This window comes from Eleutherodactylus coqui, chromosome 6 (assembly GCF_035609145.1).
Source record: "Eleutherodactylus coqui strain aEleCoq1 chromosome 6, aEleCoq1.hap1, whole genome shotgun sequence".
Classification (NCBI taxonomy): domain Eukaryota; kingdom Metazoa; phylum Chordata; class Amphibia; order Anura; family Eleutherodactylidae; genus Eleutherodactylus; species Eleutherodactylus coqui.
In genome coordinates, this window is record NC_089842.1 from 74,033,015 (window position 1) to 74,059,250 (window position 26,236).

A 26,236-nucleotide genomic window follows, 5' to 3' on the forward strand; every position below is an offset into this window, starting at 1 on the left:
CAGCGCCACTCTTGTGCATAGAGAGTACTTAGTACTGCAGTTCTCATTCACAAGCTACAGAACCAAACACAACCCATGGACAAGAATGGCACTGTTTCTGGAAGATTAAAAAAAAAGCAGACCCCTTTGGGGGAGTGGGGGTGTGTGTGCAGTGGTAGCACCACGAAGGACGACGCCGGTATTAGAAATGGTAAATGGGGTCTGTTACTCATTTTGTATTGGGGGCTTCAAGCTGCAATCACCTATAAGGCTAGGTTCACACCAGCACTAGGTTGTTCTGTCGTTCGCCTTCATCCAAAAACTGAAGTGCTGGAACCAGCCGATACTGGACGGACCCCATTAACTGCGCTATTCATCTAGGATCCAAAAGGAGCATTCCGTGCAAACATGTACATGGCCGATGTAGTCAGTGCCGCAGGGAAATAAATCAGACCTTTACTAGAAAAAAAGTCTGCTGATGCAATCACATATATTATTAGACATTTTCCTACTACCGTTTTAAAAAGGACCTGCTCATTTTACTAAATAATTGTATTCCCCAAGAAACAACAATTCTGGAGCATCTTTCCTTATAACACTGCTGTTCCCTCTGTTATTCCTCCTGGAAAGCAATGAATACATTGATAACTAGGAGTCACCTGTTGGAGGGCTGTCCCTACACACCCTGGCAACGCTGCCAGTATCAGACTGCATAGGGACATGAACCCAATGTGGTAAAACCAAGCTGTCAGTATATGCAAACATTTCCAGGAGGAACAACAGAGGAACAGCACCAATGCAGAGGTGTAAGAAAAGCTACTCCAGAATTATTTCATAAAACACAATCATTTAGTAAAACAGAGATGTCAAGTCCTTATCGGGCGCTTTCACACGGGTGATAAAAACGCACGGTTTTTGCACAATAAAAAAGTGAGTGAAAACGCAGAATTATGAAACCAATGCTTTTCATCGTTTCCTTCACATTTGCGATGTTGCGTGAAAAAAATATCGCGGAATGCCCTATCTTTCTGCGTTTTTTTTTTTTTTTTTCAATCGCCCGTGTTTCCCTATAGTGGCCCCATAACCTTCCGCTAGAGCCACATATTTAGCACCAAAGACAGGATCAGATTCTGCATTGCGAGACTTGGTAAGCTTTGGGAAAGCATCCCCTGATCCTACAGGGCGAGGTTCAATCCCATCCTTGGCACTAAATCCATGACTTATGTATGAGGCCATAATCGCAGGTTTCCGGAAGTCTGCAACCCCTTAACCCTTTCCATTCCTCTTTAAATGAGATTATTAATGAGCTTCTGTACATCTCTGGCTTGTAATTTGGCAGTCATTAATAATGCATGCCGTTATAATTGCTTTACCATTTCTTAGTCATAAAGTATATTATTAAACAAAACAATAAAAATAATGGGCTCGCGCAAAATTAAGAAAGACGCGATCCAGGTCCAGCAGATTCATAATGCAGAAAGCGCCTAAATTACTGGTTTTCATCACCCATACACAAACACAGCCGTGTCTGATATAAAATCATTCATCCTTGGAAAAAAGAAATATCGCTGGCGTTAACCGTCCGGGGAAGGGGGAAGTGACAGCGGGCCGCCTGTTGATACAGGTACGCCGTATATACGACAAAGCCCCATTTGCATAGGAGATGCTGTGTGCAGCTGGCAAGGTGCGTTGCATTAGTATGGATTGTCACTCTCCTCTCTCCGGTCCTTCTGTATGACTTAGTGCCATTGGCACAGACCTGAGGAATAAAGTGCTGTACTAATCTACCAGAAATAGGATCAGGTCCGCAGCAGAGCCAGGGGGATCCCGGGGAATTTGGTGGGCGTCACATGAAGCAGGACATGCTTCAGCAGTAATGACCCCGATTCCCAGCAGGGCCTGCTTCCTTGTGTGCGCTATTAGGTCGTGCGCACATCTCTACGCTCCCCATTACACAACACCCTATAGAAGTGGCCATTGATCCTACTGCTATAGCGCAATTCACCAGCTAGGGAGTCATGTATATTAGGCTTCTCCCATAGGAAATGCCATAGTCTAGCTCGAAAAAAAAATGTACAGAAAAGAAATTAAAAAGGAGTGAAAAAGTCAGATATGTTATAAATTGTATACGATGGATATGAGTACGAGGCCATAAACACCAGGCAGCACGTTAAAATTACCTTTTTGCAAGACAGAATGGTACGGTAGACTCAGGAGGACTGCAAGACAGTCTGGAGGCTCTTTCGCTAATGGAAGACGTTTTAAGGCTTATGGAATTGTAAATGGATTTCAACTTCTCGTATCTAATTCTGGAAAGTGGAACGAGGGGGCAAGTGGGTGCAATGAGAGGTGCAAATTAGAGCTGCTGGACCCCAATGCAAAAATTGGAACAGAGTCCTCAATTATAATACTTCATTGGTCTCCTTGTATAGGATGGGCCAAGCAAAACTAGTCTGTCCAATACGAGTTGCCTCCAACACTCTTGGGTGAAAATCCCGTTCGGCCGTCTGAATTCAGCCTAAACCTCCTGGGCCTAGGTGCAGTTGCACTCGGGCCCAGGAGCCTTAGGGGGCCCATAAGGCCTCTCTTCTCCATATAGGGAGCTTAGTGCTATGAATAGAGAATTATAGTTGGGGTCCCTGTTACAGGTCTTGCATTGGGGCCCAGGAGCTTCAAGTTACACTTCTGCACTAAGGCGTTAAGAGAAGTTGGGTGGCCCATGAGCCTTTACTTACGCCCCCCTGGTGCACCCTAAATCATTAGAGGGGTTACTGGCTCCTATATTTTGTGACATCATTCAGCTATTAGGGATGGAATCACACATACAGTAGTCAAAGCCAGAAATGGATCCAAAAAGAAGTATAAACGCTAAGGCCTCCTTCCCACAAACGGATTTCCGCCGCGTAATTTGCGGCGGAAATCCATTGCGTTGCCCGCAGCTATTAGGTTCTATTGAACCTAATAGCTCAGTGCTCACGGTGCGGAATCCCACCGTGAAATCTCCCGTCCTCACCCGCGGCATGCTCTATTTGCCGCGGGTGTACGCGCGGACGGTTTCCATTGCAGTCAATGGAAGCCATCCGTTCACGCTATCTTCCGCTGTAGCACAGCGGAAGATAGCGTGAAATCGCCCTACCGCCTACCACTGGCACGTCATATGACACGGCCGGCGCGTCATGTGACGCAATGGGCGTGTCATATGACGTGGCCGGCGTGACACGCCGCAGCGTCATGCAGGACCTGGGACGCCGGATCCGCAGGTAAGTATGGGGTCTCTGGGGGGCGCCGTGACGGGCTCCGCCGCGGGAATTCTTTAAACTGTTGAATTTCATGCAGTTTTTGAGAGAAAGACAGAAGTGAAATCAAAAGGAATGGAAAATATAAAGGAAATATTTCTACTTCTCCTTCTTGCTAAATCTACTTAGAGCTCTGACTTGAGAAACTGGAGTAGGGTATTAAAAGGGAAAAAAATCCTGTATGTCAAGACAAGCAATATCAGAGGCACATGGGCATGATAAGTGGACATGGTCAAAGCAGGAAAAGGTTTGTCCAGATGTGGCTTCCCCCAATACAAACAACACGGAACTTTGATTGGCTGTAACATGGCTGATCAATCGCCTGCGGCGTCATCTGTACGAATGGTTCCATCAACAGCATACCGGACAAAATGGTGGCAGGAGAGACAGTTCTGGAAAAAGGAGCAGTAGCCTCGGACTCAGAAAGCATAGTCACCTGACCAGCCTCCTCCATTACTCTGTGCCGGGATGTGCTCCTGGAAGTGAAGACCAGATACCAGAGTCATGTGATCACTGCAGCAGAGTCAATAACTGGCTGCAGCGATCAAATGACCCTGTGTCAAGAAGTGCACCCAGAACTACAGACCAACCGCAGCAGTAAGGGTGGTGTCTTGTGAACACACCTTATTTCTTTACAGGCTGGCACAAATTGGCATGATCACTCAAATTTGGCCGATGGTGCCATATACTTCGAATTTCGGTCAAAGTTGGACAAATTTTTCAGCAGGCTTGATCACATCGGGCCATCGCCAACAATCGTCCACCTTACTCTTGCAGCCTGAAATATAGCCAAAATTGCGCAACCATTCTCACACACGTATGGCCAGCTTAACTGTAGGGATTTAGAAAATCAAGAAAACCCTAAAAGATGTCCACTTTTTGACAGAATGGTTGACGGGAGGACAAAAAGAGGTGGAAAAATGCAGATCATAAACAATCTACAAGTTAATTCATCCTTCACGGATCTCATTTGTTCATAGTCTTACCAAGCTCTTTATTACCATAGTGGCCAACCCCAAATATGAATGAATTACCGAAAAAAACTGTTGCATGTTTTGCCCCTACACTACCCCTCGTCTTATCAGTACAATGTGCTAAACAGAAAAAAAAATTGCAACTCTGCTGGTAATGAATAGCGCACGTCATATCCACCATAGCGACCGCATTGTAGTGTGATGCATTAAGCTTGTCTGAATACAAATCGGATGGTAAATCAGCGCACAAATCCCTATATTTCAAAGCAGTCAGCCCTACATTGCCCATTGAACTGAAGACCCCTGCTGAATAGGAAGCACTGGTCTGTCAGAACGCCTTTACATTACCGTGCATCACGTTAGGGGGGGGTAACAATAGACTAAGCTCCATCATAAATCACGTGAGATTCAGTACATGAACACGGAATCAGCCGCTACTGCATAATGTAAGAACCGGTATGGCAAGAGCATTAGTCTAATGTAATATTCACCATCACATCCCATGAGAGGAGGCCATACTAAAACCGCCCTCCTTGTCTCGCTACAAAAGCCATTTTTATTAGTATACACTTTGTTCTCATATTAGGAGCTAGGAGGTTTTCGTAGCCCATAAAAGCAATATCAGGAGTGGTAATAAAGCAGGTATACACCACGACGACCAGGAGCCATGATTCAAGGACAAGAACTACTCCGATTTATATTCTTCCTGCCTAAGGGGGGGAAATACAGGAAGCCGAGCCACAAGAGAGCTGTAGGATACGACGTTCTCGTATACCGTCAGTAGAACAGTTAGTATATAAAATATTTACTCCAGATCCAAGTTTTTTGGTATCGAAATGCCTAATCCTGCTCAAGGGTGGTCCATGTCGAAGGTAGCCACCACAAAGCTTCTGAGAGGTTGCAGGTTAAGGCCCAATGCCCACGGATGGATTATCGCTACAGAATTCGCGGCCAGACCTCTGCCACGAACTCCGCAGCAACATCCGTCCACGGCATGCCATGTTAAAAGATTCTTCCATGCCCATGAGTGGAAATCAACTGCGATTTTCCGCTCGCGGGGAAGAATTGCAGCGTGCTCTATTCTGTGTGGAAAATCGCACGGACGGCTTCCATTGCAGCAGATGGAAGCCATCCGATCCGAAATGTCAGTTTTGGAATCTCTGCGGATTTGCGTCATCGCCGGCAGCGTCATACCCCGCACTGCACATGCGCACCGTCCCAGACACTTGCTATGGAACTGGACAGGTGAGTATAGGGTCTCTAGCCGCCACCGGGTTTGATTCCGCTGCGAGATTTCGCAGTCAGAATCCGACCCAGCTGTGGGCATTAAGCCTAAGGCTGCCCATAACACAATGTGCCGCAGCCATGTGGGCATATCATGTATTTTACTGCATTTTAATGGTCATCTTTACCTGTATTTGCCATTGTTCACAGTTGCAAGTGCAGCCCCACAATTAGTGGCAAGTGCAGCCCGGCAATCAGTGGTAAAATGCGTGAGCTACCCACAACTGGCACACGTTGAGTATAGGCCCTTACTTATTTTATAATTAGTTGTTTAAAGGTCTCTGTCTGCACTTATCTTTTTTCTCTCTCTTTATAAATACTAATCTTCCCTTTCCGTACTCATTACCTAACCCCTTTAAGGAGCCAACTTGTTTTGGCTTTCAGAAGATGGCAAGTTTTTAATTTTTTTTCTGTCAACATAGCCGTGTAAGGGCGTGTTTTCTGAAGGATGAGTTGTAGTTTTTCAGTTGTATCATTTTGGGATATAATGTATTGGAAAAAAATATTTGGGGGTAGAGGGTGTCTATGGAAAAGAAAAAACAGCTATTCCGCAATTGCAGTATAAATGATATTTACCTTTAACTGTGTGTCAGTATGAATGCAACAATACCAAATTTGTGCATGTTGTCATGTTCAGTTTTTTTGGAAGGCAGAATTAACAAAAAAAAAACTAGCAATTTTGGGCTTCTTTTTTATAGCATTCACTGTGTGAGATAAATAACATGATAATTTCATCGTCCGGGTTGTTATGGATACCTGTTTTGTGCACCTTTCATTTCCTTCATACAATAAATCATTTTATTAAGAAAAGGGGAGACAGTGCTTTTCTCTTTCTTTTTAAACATTTTATTTAACTTTGAAATAATTTTTTAGTCGATGGGAGTGGACCATGTGTAAACCTGGTTGTCCATATATCACACTGCAATACGTTATTGCAGTGCATTAATCCGGTTTGCATTACACAGGGCCTAATAGGCCCATTTACACAGGACGAATGTCGGGCAAATGGTGCCCGACACTTGTCCCTGTGTCTCCGTGCTGCATAAAAGATCAGCGATGAAGCTCATCGCTCAGTTTAAGCAGTGGCCATTCAGTAGTGAAGACCACTGTGTTATCTCAAATGGAGACGGGCGGGGGAGCGAGAGGAGAGAAATCTCCTGCACTGGCCCGCCCCCCTGCTGGACACTCCGTGACCCAGCCAGCTCTACTAGCAGTATGTGGAGACACAGGGACAAGTGTCGGGCATCGTTTGCCCGACACTCGTCCTGCGTAAATGGGCCTTAATAGGCGTGTTAAAATGTCAGACCTTGAGGCCTTCATCAGGCTTCTATGACAACCCATTTACATCCTATCATTATGATCATGTCTTGGGGTGATGGAGGGAGCCCCTTCCCTCTATCTAACTACACTTAGATGTCATGGTGAGACTTGGTGATGGCATCTAAGTGGTTAAATGGCTCAGACCTCCAATCATGATTTTAAAAGGGCTCTCCCTACTGTTACTATTCAGTAGGATGCTCCATCAATGGTAGAACACTGTGGGCCTGACTAATAGGGCTTCAAGGTTTAACTAGCTCTGTGGCTACTTCAAAGTTTTACTCTGCACAGTAGTGCTTCCCGCCATTCGGTGAATTACAACTCAGACACATTCACTTGAATGGAGCAGTGAATTCTACATTTACATTCTCTAGATCTTCAGAGGTTCTAGATGTCAGGCTCCGATTAATCACAAAGTTATAGCATGACCTAGTGCTCTGCCATACCATTATATGATAGGAATACCCCTTGAAGTCCTTATTAATGAGCAACGGTCAAACAGAATTGGCTATTGTCTAATGTAAGTGGCTGCCAAGCATTTTACCTCAAAGCAAAGTGACAAATCTCATCAGCTCTTCATGTAACTTTTGATCAGGTTGCATAAAATATCAAAAAGTAAATCCCATCTCCTTTCCCATGAGAATCGTAAATCTGACCCAATGAAAGGTCCTCGTAGACTACAAGCACACAAGTGAGCACGAGAAAGCCTTAATTTGAGCCTTAAAGATAGTCTTAGCTGAGGTTGAGCTACCCCTACCTATAGAACAGCATAAACCCCAAGTAACTCAACAAGGAAGGCGGGAATCAATCCAACCGCCTGTTCTACAACTTATGAGATATACAGGTATGGAGACATAAACGGAAATGTCTTCAGAGGGTAGAAGGTTTATGGATGAATGAACATAGAAACATAGTATGTTAAGCTGAGAAAAAGATATTTGTCCATCTAGCTCAGCCTATTACCCCCCACCCCCCACTTTAATCCGATGAGGTAGAGGCCAAATTTCCTCATCTTAAAGGAAAAAATGATTGACTACAAGAATAATCCCGGGATCACCGACCCTTCTGAAGGGACTATAACGTGTTATATTGTAACACTCAAAAAAGACATCCAGCCCCTTTTAAACTCATTTAGCAGGTTCACACTCAGGCAGGGAGTACCCTAGTCTCACTGCTCTTACAGTAAAGAACCTTCTTCTATGTTGTGCAGAAACCTTCTTTCCTCTAGATGTAGACGATGCCCTCTTGTTACAGTCACAGTCCTGGGGATAAACAGATCATGGGAGAGATCTCTGTATTGTCCTCGGATATATTCATACATGTTATTAGGTGGCCTCTCCGCTGTCTATTTTCTAAAATGAATAACCTCAATTTTGATAACCTCTCTGGGTATTGTAGTCCACCCATTCCATTTATTACTTTAGTTGCCCGCCTTTGTACCCACTCAAGCTCTGATATGTCCTTCTTGAGCACCGGTGCCCAAAACTGTCCACAATATTCCATGTGTGGTCTGACCAGTGACTTGTAAAGAGGAAGAAAAAAGTTCATGAATCTCAAGTCTCACACTTCAGAACACCGCACACTTAAAGGGGTTTTCCAAGAAGTGCTTGCTGTCAGTGTCGGGATACACAGAGGTCTATTTGTGAGCGTATTACACGCGGAAGGCTTCTTTTAAAGTCAATGGAAGCCATCTGACCAGCAGCCCTTCCGCAATTAACATTTGCCGTGTTATCACTTAGCGACGGCGCGGGAAAATCTCTTCTCAAATGTCTGGCGGTGAGCCATCCGGACCATCCGCAGTACAGAAAAAGAGGACAACTGACAGGTACGCGGGGTGGCCGGACGTGGTCAGAGCCAGCTTCCACATGCGGAATCCACCTCTGCCGCGTGTAGGCAGCCTTATACTCCTTTGTTTCCAATCTAGATCTTCTTACAGATTGTAACGTTAACCAACAGATACCGATGCTTGGCAATTTGCTTCTTGCACACAATAAACATGAAAATCTATGTTGGATGGCTTAATGATGCAGACAAGCCTTCTGAAGAGGCAACGAGCCCATGACAGGCTTTACCTTGTTTGCATTATAAAGGCATCAGTGAGGGTCTACGTGGCAGAAGATCAGTAACGCGTGACGCTATAATCCCTACCCTATCATAGGAATGCCAGGTGCTGAGTGACACATATAACATAATACACACATTAGCAGCAGAGGAAGAGAAATCTGTTCCTCGTCTCGCCACGCAGCTGATGGTTATTAATCATCGATTAGGTGACAAATAAAGTAAATCACATGATCACTGACACAATAAATACTACAACTGCTTCACCATAAAGGAGGAAATTGAAACCTCAGCAGTAAAATGAAGACTTCAGATTTATGGAGATGTTATAACAAGTCTAAAGCCGCCCATAGACTTTCAAGAGATAATCCGCATCTTCAATGCTTCTGGCGCCTCTTATAAGACATTGAAACAATAGAAGAATCTCAATAAAAATCCAACCTAATTCATCCAATGTTCCTCTCCATCCGTATAGATAATAAGCATGGGGTATGGAAGCGCCTACATATTTACTAATGATCCAGCCACATATCTTACGGCTTTGGTCACCCAACTTCACCAGACACTGCCATTCTATCTGACTTCTCACCAGGGTGGAACTGAACATCCCCAAAAGACAGATCTTAACCCTTTTCCAATCTACTGTCTAACGTCTGAAGACATTATGATTTAAGGCTGTACAGCTCTGATGTTGGAAGATGTCCATCGGGGTTCTCTTACTGTAGATTGCCAGCCTCTCTGCTGTCGGAGACTATCCAACGTGTCACCTCATGCAGTACTGGCTCTAGCCAGCATATAGTGCCGTTGTATAACGGCAGAAAAAGAGTAAGCTGCCTAGGAAAACCAGAATACAAATTGGATTGGAAAGGGGGGATTTGGCAGAGCTCCCGAGGAGCTGATTAATTATTCATGACCTATCCAGTTGATAGGCCGTCAATGGTAAATGCTCGGAAATCCTACTTAATCAACGATCCATTTTGATCTTTCTTCATGGGCCCCTTCTCTTCTATATACGCCAGTGGTTCGTCAACCGTTCTCCAGTAGAGTGGACCATTTATCATTATTAAAATGTTGAAGTCCATTTAACCCAAGCCTTTAAAAAACAATTTTTTTGTACGTTCACCATATACTTGCGTCTCGCAATGTCCTCTAAATATATCCTTATCTGCCTGGCCTATGTCTTTCTGTCAAACATAATACTTTCAGGCTAAATAGACGGAGATGCGAGATTCCTTTAGGGTCAATCCGTGGCCTCTGAACTTCTTTGGTCTTCCGCCTAACAAAAACTGCCCTTTTCGCGGCTTACGAAATCAGTATACAAAGTCTAACTTGTCATCAATTGAAAAATTCAAAAATATCCCAATTTCATGAAACTGTACATGACATTCATCTCCATTGAGCACTAAGCCACAGGACATTCGGGTGCTGTGTGGGCCGGGAGAAGAGGTTAAAAGGAGGTCTTGGAAAAATACCTCATGGCCCACACTGCAAAGAATCAAAAGACTTCAGTAGAGCGAAACAGAGTCCTCTAAAAACATCACGGAATTTTTGACATTTGTTACTGAAGGTTCTTTTCAAAGATCCTTATTTGTTTCACTTTAGTTTAAAGTATCTTACAGCTGTATAGGCTCCATAGAACATAAAATGTGTCTTATTTCCCTCACAGTAAAAAATAAAACCCTTTGATGAACACAACCCTTAGTCTCAAAACCCATAATCCTGTCTTTACTGCCTGACACTGAGTCTCTTGAACACATCATAATGTTAGAGGTTTGATACTGCAACTTCTCAACAAATCAAACGCTTTCTTATAACTGATAGAGACTTTATAACATCTTGTCATGTATTTTAGATCTGGCATTAAATTTAGCTGATACATCACCATCCTGCCGACGTGTAATGGGGGAGATTGTGCTGGAGGCGATGAAGAAGGTGTGTGGTGGAAAGGTTACAAAATAAGAGCAAAGTGTTACAAAGTAACAGTTTTGCTATTATAGTACTAAGTGCACAACATTAATAATAAAACTGCCCAGTGCCCTCTGTTAAAAAGACTGTGCCAACATGCACAAGCCGTCCCTGAATGTGGGGACTGGAACGGACAGTCAATTGATCTGGGTCGCACTCTCAGATCCCATGGCAATCAGTTGTTTGCTGGGGGAAGCCAAAGCCCCGTAGTCCAAGCAATGTAGTGTTATAGTATGGCCGCCTTTTAAGAACAGGATGGCACAAGGTCCGCCCGAACTGAAGACACTTTTGCTGAGTGTTTCTCCGTTCTGGGTCATAGAGGGAGTTCCAAGTGGGCGATCCAGCTCTATACCATTCATATGCCGTAACAGGACATATGAACAAGGGCTATGCCCTTGGCACAATCCCTTTAAATACGCATACACATATAATAAGTTGATATGCAGCCCATCGTACATTATGTGATTATATGAACAGTTTGAATGGACACAAGAAATATTGTTTATTTAGGCCTTGTTCACACGGGCAACAAAGTAGCGTGATTTTCTTGTGTTGCGACAATGCTGCAAATCGCATGTATGAAAAGCCCATGACTTCCTTCACATCTGTGATGTTTTGCAGCATGCGACATTGGGAGTCAAAAACCTTGCGGGTTTCGCGATATGTACGTGACTTGCGAGGTTTTGTAGTCCATGTTTCCCTATGGAGCCTTCCTCTCTGTTGCATCGCACGAAAAAGCGGTTTTTGTGCGGTGTGATGCAACTTTGACAGTAGAAGATCCTATTGTCAAAGCCCTAGACGAAGCCCTAGACTAAGAAAAAACCACATACATCACCTAGAAGCGCTGCCCGGCTCCGCTGCACGTCTTTTCCCTGGACCCTAGCAGATGTCTTCAGCGTCTCTTCTGGCTGGGGATTAGAAAATCCCTGCCTTAAGGAAATGCTGCCTCTGATTGGCTGACCGCTGTGACGCTGAAAACCAGTGTCGGGGAGAAGTTGCAGCGGGGGTCGGACAGCGCTTCTTGATGTAAACAGGTTTGTTTTTTTTTGGCAGCTAGGGCTTATTTTCAGGGTAAGGCTTATATTTCAAGCACCTCCCCCCAAAAAAATCCTCGCAAGTGGTGGTAAAAAGTTGCATGACTTTGTAGCGCCACAAAATCACGGTATTGCTGCAAGAAACTGATGCAATATCGCTGCCATTTTCGCTCGGTGATATCGTGTCACCCGTGTGAAGGAGGCCTAAACCTTATATTTTTATATATTATGTAATAGACCTCACAATTCAATTACATTATTTGAAGCCCTCGGATGCACACTCAGCCTACTGCAAAGGAGGCCGGTTAACAAACATATTTTAGGCGTGAAACGTTAATAGCAGTACATTTCCACCTTAAATGGGTTGTTAAATATTAGAAAACATGGTCTGCCTTTTGTTGTGTTCATAACCATTATTGTCCATGGGGCCACATGCATTGTGGTAAGCTGCAAATCCAGACACAGTCCAAGGACAACAGTGACTATGTTGAAAAATTAGTTTTCTAACCCTGAAGAACCCTGTCAAAGTAGGCCAGGAGCCAAGTCAGTACCTACAGGGTCTGATTACTTGCTACTAATCATGTTCCTTGGCTGCATTTTAGCTCCTCTTCATCAGGACAGAGCTGTCATCCCTGACCACCGCTTACAGGTGTCTGGGGTAGTCTGAGATACACCCCTTCTCTCCTTATTGGTTTAGGGTGCTGCGATGACCCTCTCCTTGCATTTCTGCCTTCTCTGACAAGTCTATCATTAACTCACCAGCAAGTCAGTGCATGGAAAGCAGAGTTTTATTCCAGCAAGGACAGAATGATTATAAAGTACAGATTATTAAACTGCCAATCAGAAAAGTGGGTCTATTTTTGTTAAATCGGATCATCCCGACCTGATTTTTGGCAAATATCACCATAATATTGTCTTTCTGCTTGGAGTGTGTTGGCTTGGTGCTGCTGCCTAGGTTTGAATCTGACCTTGATGGGGATTTTTAACCTGTGACCCCACCACTTCAAGGCATCAGTGCTTACCACTGGGCCACCACCACCTCTACTGCTGTTCCAGGGAAATTCGGTAGGTCGAAATGAGAGTATTGGATTTTCACTCCCATTGATTTTAATTGAAGTCTGAATCAGGAGTCTCGATTCACGAGTATTTTTTTAAATTGGGTTGGTCACTCCTGACCTGATTATTTCAATAAACGCTCAACACTGTTGTTTCCTGACATTTGTAATAGAGGCTTTGGTTCATTAAGATCTCCACTGAGCTTTCTGTCCTGGGGTTCCATTTCATAACACTAAAATGAATCCACAACTGAACCATTGACTTTAATGAGCCAAAAGGAGCCCATAGAGAAGATCAAAGGAGTCCATTTGACCTGGTTTCCATCTTTTGAGGACACAACAGTGTAGTCATCTACGCTTTTGTGTCCTCCAAAAATAGATGGAAACCAGGTCAAACGGAATCCAAAGTTTGCGTCCCTGAATTCCATTTGCCTCATTAAAGGCCCAGTAATTTTTTTTCAATTCATTCATTATATAGCTATTCCCCTAGTATATATAAATCAGCTAGTCTTGTCTTGGTTAGTTATTTCTTCTTCTGTCTGAAACTCCTCAGATGGTCATGTAATCTCAATTCTGACCAGCTCAGATCTATTTGGTAGTTATGGATTCATTTTCTAGTCAGATTCTTAGTTTGTGTGATGCGGTTCAATGATCCTACCACGGAAACTATCTACAGGGGGGGAGCACAGACACTCCTATTACAGTTATGGATGATGATCACACAGCTCCTGTCACACAGTTATAATAAAGGAGATCACAGCTCATCCTCTTGACTGTATACTTATGGTCTGTAGCTTATTTGGAAAAATACAGAAGGTAATGATAACTAAATTGCTCCCTCAGCAATGAAAAGGGTGATGATCCATCGTGGCATTGATGTGAAGCTGAAAGTAAAAGAAAATCTCACTTTCAAGATGGTGCCTCATAAGTATCACACAAGAGGCAGCACTTCATCTAAGTGATTGGAATACACAGAGGAGCCCTTCAGAGTGTAAAAGACAAATCAGCTGAGGGGGGCAGCGATGGAAAAAAAATGTGTTTCTCCAGTGGCCCCTTAAAGTCAATGGTTTGGTTCTGGGTTTCATTTAAAGGGTACACCCTGCCACAAACATCAACGAAGAAATGAAGAGTTTAACGCAGCGTGAATGTACCTTTACTATAGAAAATCCTCTTGGGAGATGTTCCCAAAGGCCATGGAGGACAGAAGACTTGTGTGGAGCTGAAGACCAATGCATTCTGGAAGTAGAGTCGGAATATGGCCCAAGAAACTACATTTTTATCTGATTCTAATGAAGAAATCCACAAAACAGGTTGCTATGGCGCTGATACAAGCAGAACAGACAGATTACTGTTAAATTCCTAGTGCACTTATAACTAAGGCTTCGTTCTTCTAAGGGAGGACCCCAGGGGAATCATACAGCAGAAACTGTTCTGGTAATGTAAGGATGTTGGCTTGTTCACATGATGACCGTCAGGGAAGGTTTTTGGCCAAATGTATTATAAGATTATACTTTCCGCAGCATATTTTAAAGAGAACCTGTAACTACGAGGATGCTATATAATCTGTAATCACCCTGCTATACAGGAGCTGAGCATATTGATATATAGTTTTGTAGGAAGGGATTCAGTTTAACCCATAATTAGTGATTGAAATCCCTGCACTTTCTGTAGTTAAAGAGTCCAGGGGGTGGTCTAACTCGAAGATTGGCGGTCTTCCCTTTAGAAGTGTACAGATACAAATAGCTGTCAATCAATAATAGGATCGCCCACTGGACTTATAGAAGGGATTTCAATCAATGAGTTATATTGAATGTTTTTCCACACAACTATATACTGTGCTTCCCCCAAAATAAGACCCTGTCTTATATTTTTGCTAGGTCTTATTTTTGGGGGATGTCTTATTATACTTACGTAGCAGGCTCAGTCCCTGGAGCTCCAGCAGGCTTCCTGCAGTCCTCCGCCTCCCACAGAAAATCACTTCCTTGCTGTGATTGGTTCTTCGACTGCTGCTCAGCCAATCAATACAGTGCTTGATGAACCAATCACAGCCATTGTATTGGTTCATTGAGCGCTGCATTGATTGACTGAGCAGTGCTCGAGAAACAATCAGAGCCACCACTTCCTGGAGGTGGGATTTATGAATCATGTAACCAGGAAGTGATTTTCTGTGGGTGGCCGGGGACTGCAAGAAGCGTATCAGAGTTCTGGAGAGCAGCGGGAGGACCTGGACCAAGCCTGCTAGGTAATATATTTTTTTTTTTATGTAATGCAGCTTATTTTCAAGGAAGGGCTTCTATTTCAAGCCTCCTGAAAAATCCCAAAAAATCTGGATATGGTTTACTTTCAGGGTCAGTTTTATTTTGGGGGAAACTGGTTATAGGAGTCTGCTCTGCTCTACCTACTCTGTAATAGGATGTTAACAAATCAGACTGCATATTCAATGTGACAGGTTCTCCTTAAGCCTGGACCGGGCTCATCTCTATAACTTTGGCTATTTCCTCACGGTCTCACTAAATGAGTGAAATTTGTAAGATTTTATATATGAGACAGCATGTACTGGGTTTGACAACCGGCCTTCATTTCTACATTACTTTTTGCTAAGCCCGCTCATAAAACACGCAAAGTGCTATATAAAAATATCAATATTAAAGGCACTAGTTGCAGCCCTGGCAATGGTGGACGGTATTTCTTTTCCCAAATTCCCAGGCTATGACACAATTGTTGCAGGACTCTGAGATACTAAGCCGCCTGCAGCAACTCTACTTTATGTTTTTAATAAACTGTAAAAATTAATGAAGTGAGCTTGTTAGAGCCAGCATCTCGTTAGAGAGAATTTACACCGAACACCAGGAGAATGCTGAGTAGGCCATTGTGCAATAAACAGGAATTAAAATCTATGGTCGTTTCACACAGTCGCAAAGTGAACTAGTGGCTGGCGCCCCCAACTGGCGAATACTTCGGAAATCTTACAATGAATGCATCTGGAAATCTGCTTTTTTTAACCATTGATGGGCGACTTGTAATTGCACTGATTCAATTCGAAGTCATGGAATTGATAAGGAGGTCACATACTTTCCTCCATGCTGTAGTCACAGATAAACGCACGGTAACTTTCCATTTTAAGCAAGGACTCTAGAGGAAAGCAAAGTCGACTTCCTTTGTCAAACACGTACAGCTTTACTCTGGCTGCCGTTTAAAGAGTAACGCCACTTTCAGATTGATGTCAGATATCACTATACACCTCTATGAGGACATCTTCAGCTGCTGGAAGCAGCAAACATCAGTGAGGAGGCATAGCGCTGAAGAGAGGGCTGCAGACCCCTCATTGTAGAGATCGGCGAGATGACCCCCACTGATCAATACTTTAGATAGGTCTTTATCACATGTCGAAACTCTAAACATGTTCAATTCTGCTAAGGTTCGTCTAAGTTCATATCTACAGTACTCAAAATTGCATCCATGTGTATCAAAAAAAGGTAGTGCAGAAATAAAAGAACACTGTGAATTTTCATATTTATAACAAACTTATTTTACCCACGGATTTTACCTTTCACCCCTCTCCGATCTGTCCTGAATGCAGCAGCTAGACTCTTCTTTCTGTCCTACACCAATGCCTCCACCTGTGCCAGTCACTACACCAATGCCTTCACCCTGTGCCAGTCACTACACCAATGCCTCCACCCTGTGCCAGTCACTACACCAATGCCTCCACCCTGTGCCAGTCACTACACCAATGCCTCCACCCTGTGCCAGTAACTACACCAATGCCTTCACCTGTGCCAGTCACTACACCAATACCTTCACCCTGTGCCAGTCACTACACCAATGCCTCCACCCTGTGCCAGTCACTACACCAATGCCTCCACCCTGTGCCAGTAACTACACCAATGCCTTCACCTGTGCCAGTCACTACACCAATACCTTCACCCTGTGCCAGTCACTACACCAATGCCTTCACCCTGTGCCAGTCACTACACCAATGCCTCCACCCTGTGCCAGTCACTACACCAATGCCTCCACCCTGTGCCAGTCACTACACCAATGCCTCCACCCTGTGCCAGTCACTACACCAATGCCTCCACCCTGTGCCAGTCACTACACCAATGCCTCCACCCTGTGCCAGTCACTACATCAATGCCTCCACCCTGTGCCAGTCACTACATCAATGCCTCCACCCTGTGCCAGTCACTACATCAATGCCTCCACCCTGTGCCAGTCACTACACCAATGCCTCCACCCTGTGCCAGTCACTACATCAATGCCTCCACCCTGTACCAGTCACTGCACCAATGCCTCCACCCTGTGCCAGTCACTGCACCAATGCCTCTACCCTGTGCCAGTCACTGCACCAATGCCTCCACCCTGTGCCAATGCCTCCACCCTGTGCCAGTCACTACACCAATGCCTCCACCCTGTGCCAGTCACTACACCAATGCCTCCACCCTGTGCCAGTCACTACATTAGTTGTCTGTCCACTATAGAATACAATTTATACTCATCATTCTCATCCATAAAACTCTCCACAGTGCTGCGCCTCCTTATATCTTCTCCCACATCTCTATCTACCACCCAACCCATGCTATCAGCTTTTCTCCCGATTGGCTCCCAGACACATCAATGGAGAGTGTGGCAAGCTGAATAATCTCATCCAGATCACTGTCATTGCACAGTCTCTTCATGCTCAGTGTACAGGCTGATGAAGAATGATGAGCAATTACCTACATGTTTGCAAAGTTCATATTTTTGTGGAATTTCAATTATAGAATTTGCCTTGAACTTCTACAGCAAATCGCTGTACAAAAGAGGGGATTTTTCCATTAACAAAAATCCCCTTTAAATCCTCCTCATCCCCTATCTGCTGCATTTTATACTACAGCCAGTTTCACTGCAAAGAGTGAAAACTGCAGCAAATCTTAAGAAAAAAAAACCCGATATGTTAACATGTGTGGATTTGGCCATGAACTTTAAGACTAATGTAACAACATGTTTGTTACACTGTATAGGATGCGGCAATGCAGATTTGGTAAATATGTTTTGAAATAGCTCTCAACAAATCCTAATGGATGTCAAGTGAAAGAGACCGAGCTGCTACACCAGCCCCAGCCACTAAAAAATGTGTGGTGCTGTGGCTGGTATGCAGCAAAGTGATACTGCTGCTCACTTGGCAGCTGATCAGCAGGGCGCCCGAGTGTCGGATCCCCACCAATCTGAGGACAGTTGGTCAATTTTACTGAGATCCTGTAAAACCCCATTAAACGAACGACAGAAATGTTTTGGTTGAACATAATACACTATGAGCTTCCAGCAAAGGTCACGGATTGTGTAGTTATTCACCTGGGCAGTTACTTATTAAATGACGGCGGTGGAAGTTAACTTTACAACTGCTGCATGTAGCAGAGTAAACGGGTCAACGTCGTAGTCTTCACAGTGATATCAAAAATGTAGCTGCTATATCAGATCTATATCAGGGGAATAACATCTTCTCCTCAGATACAGGAGAAACACACAATTCCATCCTTGGCCTACTAGACTTTTCTAAACATCCGTAACTACCTAGGCACCCGAACAACCTTATCCTCGACACTGCCAACCCCCCTAAATGACTTACTAAATACTAACATAACAGTGCAGACGAAACTTACAAAACCCATCTACAACTTCCTATCCAACATCTACTCATTCAAAAACACAGCCAACTTTATGAACTGGGAGAGGGATCTTAGTAAAAAAAAATCATGGTCAGAATGCCCTAAAATGGGCCCTAAAACCCACCCCCTGTGCCTCCCACTGGCAGCAGTATCAGAAACTTTTGACAAGATGGTACTGCTCACCAAGGTCACAAATGAAAAAAGATATTTCACCCCTTTGTTGGAGAGGATGTGAGGGCGTTGGATCTCTACTCCACATATTTTGGACGTGCCATTGGCTATCTCCCTACTGGGACCAAGTTTCACAGTTTATCGCGACCTTACAAGCCTCTATTGTAAAAATTAAAGCAGAACTGGCTCTTCTCCTCATCAGCGTAGAAAATATTCCTTGTAGTCATAGGGTAATTGTATGTCATATCTTCCCGATTCTTAATAGCCAGGAATTGGAGGACTAAATATATGCCTTCAGTGAGGGAGATGCAAGATGCAGTCTCTTTGAACTGGATCCATGAGAAATTGATTGCAAACCAAAGGGAGAACATGGGTTGGTTTCTATTCCATTTCTATTCCCCGCTGGATCTGATTAGCTTCATATCTTGTTTTCACCCTCCCTTTCCTACTGTACAACTGCCTTAGTTTAACCACTTATGTCCTAACTGGGACATAACTATTTGTCTTTTTAAAACCTGGTCATGAAAATTCCCATCTATTATATTCCCTACTAACTGAGCTCTCTGATATTGGAAAAATGTGTCTATGGCTGTGAGGTACCCTTGAGGTTTTTACCCATGTCCTTTTGCCTTATCCCTTCCTGGTTTTTCCCTCCCCTGCACCCCTAACCCTTCTGTGAAATTGATGGAGAACAGGTTGACCTGATAGTTGATGCATCTTTGACTCCTATCACTCACCACATTCATGTGATTTGGAGCAATGTTCAAGCTCAGCGGGTTTTGGAATATCCGACATTAATATAGGAAAAACATTAAAGGGCTAACAGGGAAACCGCCCACTTTACTACTTACAGCCGTGCAAAGGTTTACCATGCAATGACGGCGATATGTGAAAATGGTTAACCCTTTATGGACATGGCCTAATTCGGTCCTAGCGACAAACATTTTTTTTTGGAGATTTTCATCTCCACTTTTCTGAAGCCAAAACACTTATTTTTTCATTGACACGACCAAATGAGGTAATTTTCTGTCTGCGTAAATCATGCGATATAAATAATATGATACTTTTTTTTTGCAGGTCGGTATATATAAAATGTAATTTTCTACTTTTGCACGATAAAAACCTTTTTTTAATTAAATTTTTCCATGGCCGGAGCTCTGTGTAGGCTTGTTCTTTGGGTTATGAGTAGAGATGAGCAAGCGTACTCGGATAAGCACTACTCGCTCGAGTAATTTGCTTTATCCGAGTATCGCTGTGCTCGGGGCTAAAGATTCGGGTGCCGCTGCGGCTGACAGGTGAGTCGTAGCGGGGAGCAGGGGAGAGCGGGTGGGAGAGAGGGAGAGAAAGATCTCCCCTCCGTTCCTCCCCGCTCTCCCCTGCAGCTCCCCGCTCCGTGCCGGCACCCGAATCTTTAGCCCCGAGCACAGCGATACTCGGATAAAGCCAATTACTCGAGCGAGTAGTGCTTATCCGAGTACGCTCGCTCATCTCTAGTTATGAGCTATAGCTTTTATTGGTGCTATTTTGGGATACATATGGCTTTTTATTGTGGTTTTTTTTTGGGGGGGGGGGGGCGTGAAATTAACAAAAAAGGCATTTTGGCTTCTATGTGTTCTTTTTATAGGGTTTGCCGTGCAGGGTAAAAGGAAAAAAAGTACTGAATGTTTTGTATGGGTCATCGCAGATGTGACAATATTAAGTGTGACTTTTTTATCCATTTTTTTTAATTCTTTTTGTTAAACAAAGACAGGGAAGTGATCCAAAAAAAACCAAACCGTTTTTTTTCCCCGTTATTTTATCACCACTTTTTTTTTTTTTGGTGACATTCTTTATCTCCTTGTAGGAGACTTGAACCAGTGATCCTATGATCGCTATGAAAATACATCGCAGAACTTCTATGCTGTAATGTATTGTTAATTATAGCGATCACAAGCCATGGCAGAGCTGGACGCCACTGCCTGGTTGCCATGGCAACTCAATGGCCCTCCACAAATATATTGCAGGAGGCCAATGGTGTCATGGAAGGCACGTCCTCCCTATATGAACTCTTTACACGCCGCAAAGACTGATTGCAGCATGTAAGGGGTTAACTATGGGAATCCGTGTTCTCACCGATCCGCGCTGTGCGGCAGGAAGCCAACTGTTGGACACAGCCGGCTGGCACGGGCTCAGCTTCTAAATCGTTGTTATCCATAGAATGTAAGTTTACATCCACTTTGTAGGAACCTCTTCCCGCCACATTTAGTGGCGGGAAGGGGTTAAACCATGCACCTTCACTCACAAACAGAAAAACAAGAATTCTAGGGAAGTTTTTGGGATCCCTCATAATAGACAGAATCTAATGTAAAATCTAACAACTATGACTCCATTAAAAGGGGTTATTCCAGTCTGAAGGATTGATCACCTATCCATTGGGTAGGTCGTAAGTGCTGGATCGGTGGGGGTCTGACCGCTGGAACCATATGAAATATTTATATTTTTCATTGCCTACTGAGAGTGAGATAAATTCAGTAGATGGAAATGAAAAGTGTCTGTTCTACATGTTCCTGCCTCATCAGAATTAATATTGAGGGGAGTCTTCTAGGTCAAATAACTAGGGGTTGCCCTCCATATAAAGTTGGGTTCTTGCCCCGATGTCTTACTAAACCCTTTATTAAAAGAATACATTGCTACACTAAGGTGATGGAAGTAACAATGTTTGTTGCTACAAGGCCACCCACGGTGACAACCGCTTTCTCAACAATCATGTAATTAAAAATATATTTTTTTAATGTATTCTTGTTATATTTCACTCATTGAAGGTAAATATAAAAGAAAGATCACTTCTTGGAAGATCGTGTGCTGTATAATTGGATAGACTATTTGAAAGTACTTAAAGAGGCCATCTCACTAAAAATATTTACTTATTAAATCCAGCCCATAAGAATAAACATTTTTTGTATTTACACTTATTAAAAAAAGTTTATATCCCCAGATATTCCAAGACTAATGTTGGAACAGCGCCACCTGCTGTTTCTAATTTGTGTCCACTTCACTAATTGTTCCAAAGTGGTTACATGCGCTCCGTCTTGTTGCGGGCTCACAGGCGCTCAGTCTTGCACATAATCACACGCGCTCAGTTTTGTACATAATCACAGAGGCTCAGTTTTGCATATGGTCACACATACTCAGTCTTGTTTCCCTTTTTGCTCCACTGGGTATGTGCTGGGACCCTGGTGTGGTGGGTTGCAGATTCTGAAACTGCAGCATCTTCTCTAATGTGAAAACAGATGCGGAACAATTACAGTAATGTTGCGTCACTCTCTTATCACTTGCTGAGTGGACATAGAAGAGGAAAAATCAGTTGGCACTATTCTATATTTCTGTGGATACAAACCTTTTTTTAAATAAGTGTAAATACAAAAAAATGTTTATAATTGTGTGCTGAATTTAAAAAGAAACTATTTTTTTTGCAAGATAACCCCATTGGATCTCCTTTAGTGGCACGCCTGGAAAATCTCCCAGGATTGCTGCACTGACCATACAGTTAAACCCCGGAAGATTTCCGTGGACAGCTCTAGTGCTGAAATGTGCAGAGCACTGAGCTGTCATCTGAAATCTTCCAGGGTTTTTACTGGATATGCAGCGCAGCAAACCCCGGAGATATCCCTGCCAAAATACCAACTGTCAAAGTAGTACAGTACTTTCAAATACTTGCGAGATTAAATTGCATTGTTGACTCATTTAAAAAGCTTGCCATGTGAGGCATGACATGGTAATAATAAACATGCCACTGAAGAGGTTAAAGGCTAAGGACAACTTTGGGGGCATATTTTCACTAACCATCATTTCTGTAACGGGGGTTTTAGCAAAAAATTTGCATCACTTGCTTTCTGCAGCTTCTGTATATCGCTGCATAAAACAAGCTGCAGAATGCGGTTCACTAGCAGATCCATCACTTCGCTCACCTGATAGCTCAGTCTCCTGATCTCCTAAACGATCTAATTTGCTGATTTATGACCAGAACAAAGAAAATCGTTCTTTTGGCAATAAATCATCTTAAAAGTTCATTCTGGTGAGAAGGATGATGGATCTGCTAGTGAACAGCATTCTGCAGCTTGCTACATAGAGATATATAGAAGCTGCAGAAGGCAAATGGTGCAATATATTTAATGAAACCCAATTACACAAATGATTCCCACTCCAAAAAGCATTCAGTTAAGTGAAAATATGCCTTAAAAGGTACCCATAGCGATTTAAGGATCTTGATTCGGGAGTTCAGTGTTTGCAGCAAATCACCATTCGACCTTCTTTTCTAGGCCAATTTTGTAAATAACTCCATCGCACTCTTCCAAGAAACGACTTACAATACATCACATAGATGGAACAAGGACAAGAAGCCAACAAAAGCACATTTAATGGCGGAGAGGTCAATTAAGGACACTTTATGACATTTAAGGAACATTTCCATCCAACATCAAAATATCACCAGTAAATAGGAGTTCTTCAGCTGCCCTTGACTTTCGAGTTGTCAAAAATCTGCCATTTTGGTATATAACTTAGGGTTGTTTTGTATAGGACAATTTTTGGATACTTAAGCACCCAACAGCCGTTCCAACGATTATCACTCCTGTACTTTCCCATCGGAGCGATGATCACTCAGTGAATGGAGGTGGAGCGGGCTAGAGGTCTCCTCCGGCTGCCCGGCTCCATTCACAGTAAACAGGCAGTCGCTCATAGATGAATGACTGCCTGTTTACACAGGCCAACTGTTAGATTTTTAGGCTTGCACAAACTGAATGCCAATCTACTGACTCTTTCACACGGAAGTGTTATCTTCAGTTTCCCATGCTCCAGTGTGAAACGGATTAATAATTGTTCCGTGTAAAAGGGCCCTTAGATTGGTGAAAATCAATATGGCCGCCATTAGAGTTTGGGCAAGAGTGATCACCTAGCTTTGTGAGATTCCTAATTATGCAGTTATAAATATACTGGGCTTGCAGGTCTGCATAACTACGGACTCTAGGAAAGCTGGGTGACAATCTAAGAAGGCGTTGTAATGGCAGCCATAGTGGTGGAGTCGTGATGGAACGGCTGAAAATTATTTTTTTTTCTAACTGGACAGATAACTCGTTTTACAAGAGAATTTTTGATGTGAAGGAAATCATACAAGATGGTTTGATGAAAACGACAGGGTTAATGAATTCATAGATCCCCTCCAATGGGGATCTAATGGGGTCCATTACGGTGATGTTAATGCAAGGATGGGGGAAATCGGCGCCCGGCGACACAGACACAATACAACGTGTATACACATATACACAGGGTCACGTACCAGAGCTTTGAAGTTGCTCATAAAACGAATCAGGTAGGGCAAAAGTTTCTGAGGACCCATGGAGACTGGAACTTCTCCCTGACAGAGACAAGATACACGGTGAAGCGTCTGCAGATGTGTACGCAGCATACCTTCTGGTCTCCTCCCGCCATCAGGACACACACAGCGTCTGCTCACATATTCATCATGAAATCAACCTGTTGTGTTGGGAGGTAAATAGCTCCTCCAGCCTGTAATCAGACACAATTAATCACCCCTCACCGTGCCCTATTGTCCTAATGTTCCTCATTTTACCTTGCAGCTCCTGGGCTTTTTTTTTTACTGGAAGCGGGAGCATTTAATTAAACCGACATACGGAGCAACCCGGTAGCCTTAAATGCAGATGTTAATGCTTGATCTTCACGAATCGTCTTGTGACACAACAACACTTGCTTATTTCCTATGGCTTTAAGCAACTTCTATGTCGGTCCTCAAGAATCTCAACTTTTCCTCCTCAATTTCCCACTACTTCAACTTGTCTTAAACTTCTATGCTGCCCCTATCAGACCATGCTCTTTAATGCTACTCCGTCTTGGCATCTTCTACCCCACGGACTCAAAAATAAAATGAATAAATACATCTTGTTATTTGTATAGCGTCAACTTATTACTCATCGCTTTCAGATTATTTATTACCCCCCACCAAGCTGAGTTCTCATTTTACCGACCTCAGAAGGATGAAAGGCTGAGTCAACATTGAGCCAACTACCTGAACCAAGCGGGGATCGCACTTGCAACCTTCAGGTCGTGAGCGAGAGCTTAGGAATTCCTTCTGTATGTCCAGTAACAACCCTTAACAGTACAGGAACCATAGGTGTGGTCACCTCATGGGCCAATATGACACTAAAGGGCTGTCTAAATCTGGGCACCATTTTTTTATAGCATTCGGAAGCAGAAGAGGAAACTGTCTTAAACAAGGTTATCTTGGATCAGAAAAACTAGGTTGCTTTAAGTACTATACTTGTGTGTGCTACCGGTATTACGGCTGAAAACCATTCAGGTCAATAGAACGGAGCTTCAATACAGGACACAACCTGTACGGGAATGTCTTTCTGAGACCACACCTTCAGGCTTCCAGCACACTAGCGTTATTTTTGCCCGTGTGGAGTCCAATTCAAAAACGGGCAACATAAGAACCCATATTAGTCTAAGTGGCAGAGCAAATCACAATTTATTTTTTTTCATGCAGACACGGACTGCTTGAAAAAAATCCCTAAAATTCATTCCATGCACTATCCTGATCCGTTGTAAGGATGAGACGCAAACATTAAAGACAACGAGGATAGAAAAATAAAAACAGACAACACTCAGATGCAGGAAGAAAAGGATTTGGTTCTGTTTCAGGTTTTTTTTTGGAGATGTGAAAAAAAGATGGCATGTGGAAGTAAAAAAAAAAAAAAAACCTGACACACGGACTGCATACGTATGGCACACAAAACTGCACACTTATGAAAAAAAAACATTTTTGCGGATGTAACACAAACCATTTTTTTTAACACCCACAGCCCAAGTATATGGCACATTCACATAACCATATGCTTGGGCCGTGTACGGTCTGTATATTCCACAGGTCCACAATGAAGCTATTCACCTGTCCAATTTTTCACGCAGATCTAAGGTTTTCTCAGCAAATAATAGCGCAAGCCACCTGAAGGATCTGCGAATATTGGACAGTGCACAGACGGGTGTTTGATGACAGTTGTACCCGGGTTTCTCTAGCACAACTTGTACAGTATATGGTCTAATGGAACCCACACACAATCTTAGTCATCCAAACCCAATGATAACAGGGGGTGGACAACGCTCTAATGGCGGTTTGACATCTGCGTCGGCATCTCCAGTCAGAGGTTGCGTCACAGATCCGGCTCAAAATACCGGGAGAAGTGTTGCATGTAGCACTTTTCTCTTGCGTCCAAAAGACGGGCAGCTAACCAGAAACCAAACAGACCCCGTTATAGTCAATGAGGTCCGTTTGACGCCATTTAGTTCCATCCTGAGACAGAGCCGATTGGCCGTGGGAATTCCCCTTCCCTGCTCCCTGAACGGAACCCCGGGCACAAGTATAAAACCACCCTTATGTGTATGGGGGCAGCCCAACTT

At 43.5% G+C, this 26,236-nt stretch overlaps 1 protein-coding gene across 4 annotated transcripts in view; it reads right to left on the bottom strand.

Annotated features, from left to right (window-relative positions):
- CADM1 (cell adhesion molecule 1) overlaps positions 1-26,236 on the bottom strand; it is a 330,056-nt gene that overhangs the window by 126,396 nt on the left and 177,424 nt on the right. For 3 of the 4 annotated variants that reach the window (XM_066606989.1, XM_066606987.1, XM_066606986.1), the window contains exon 2: positions 24,099-24,176. The exons of the other annotated variant lie outside the window; for it this stretch is intronic. In XM_066606989.1, the coding sequence (XP_066463086.1) occupies positions 24,099-24,176 (78 nt within the window). The remainder of the gene's footprint in view (positions 1-24,098; positions 24,177-26,236) is intronic. 4 annotated transcript variants of the gene reach the window in all.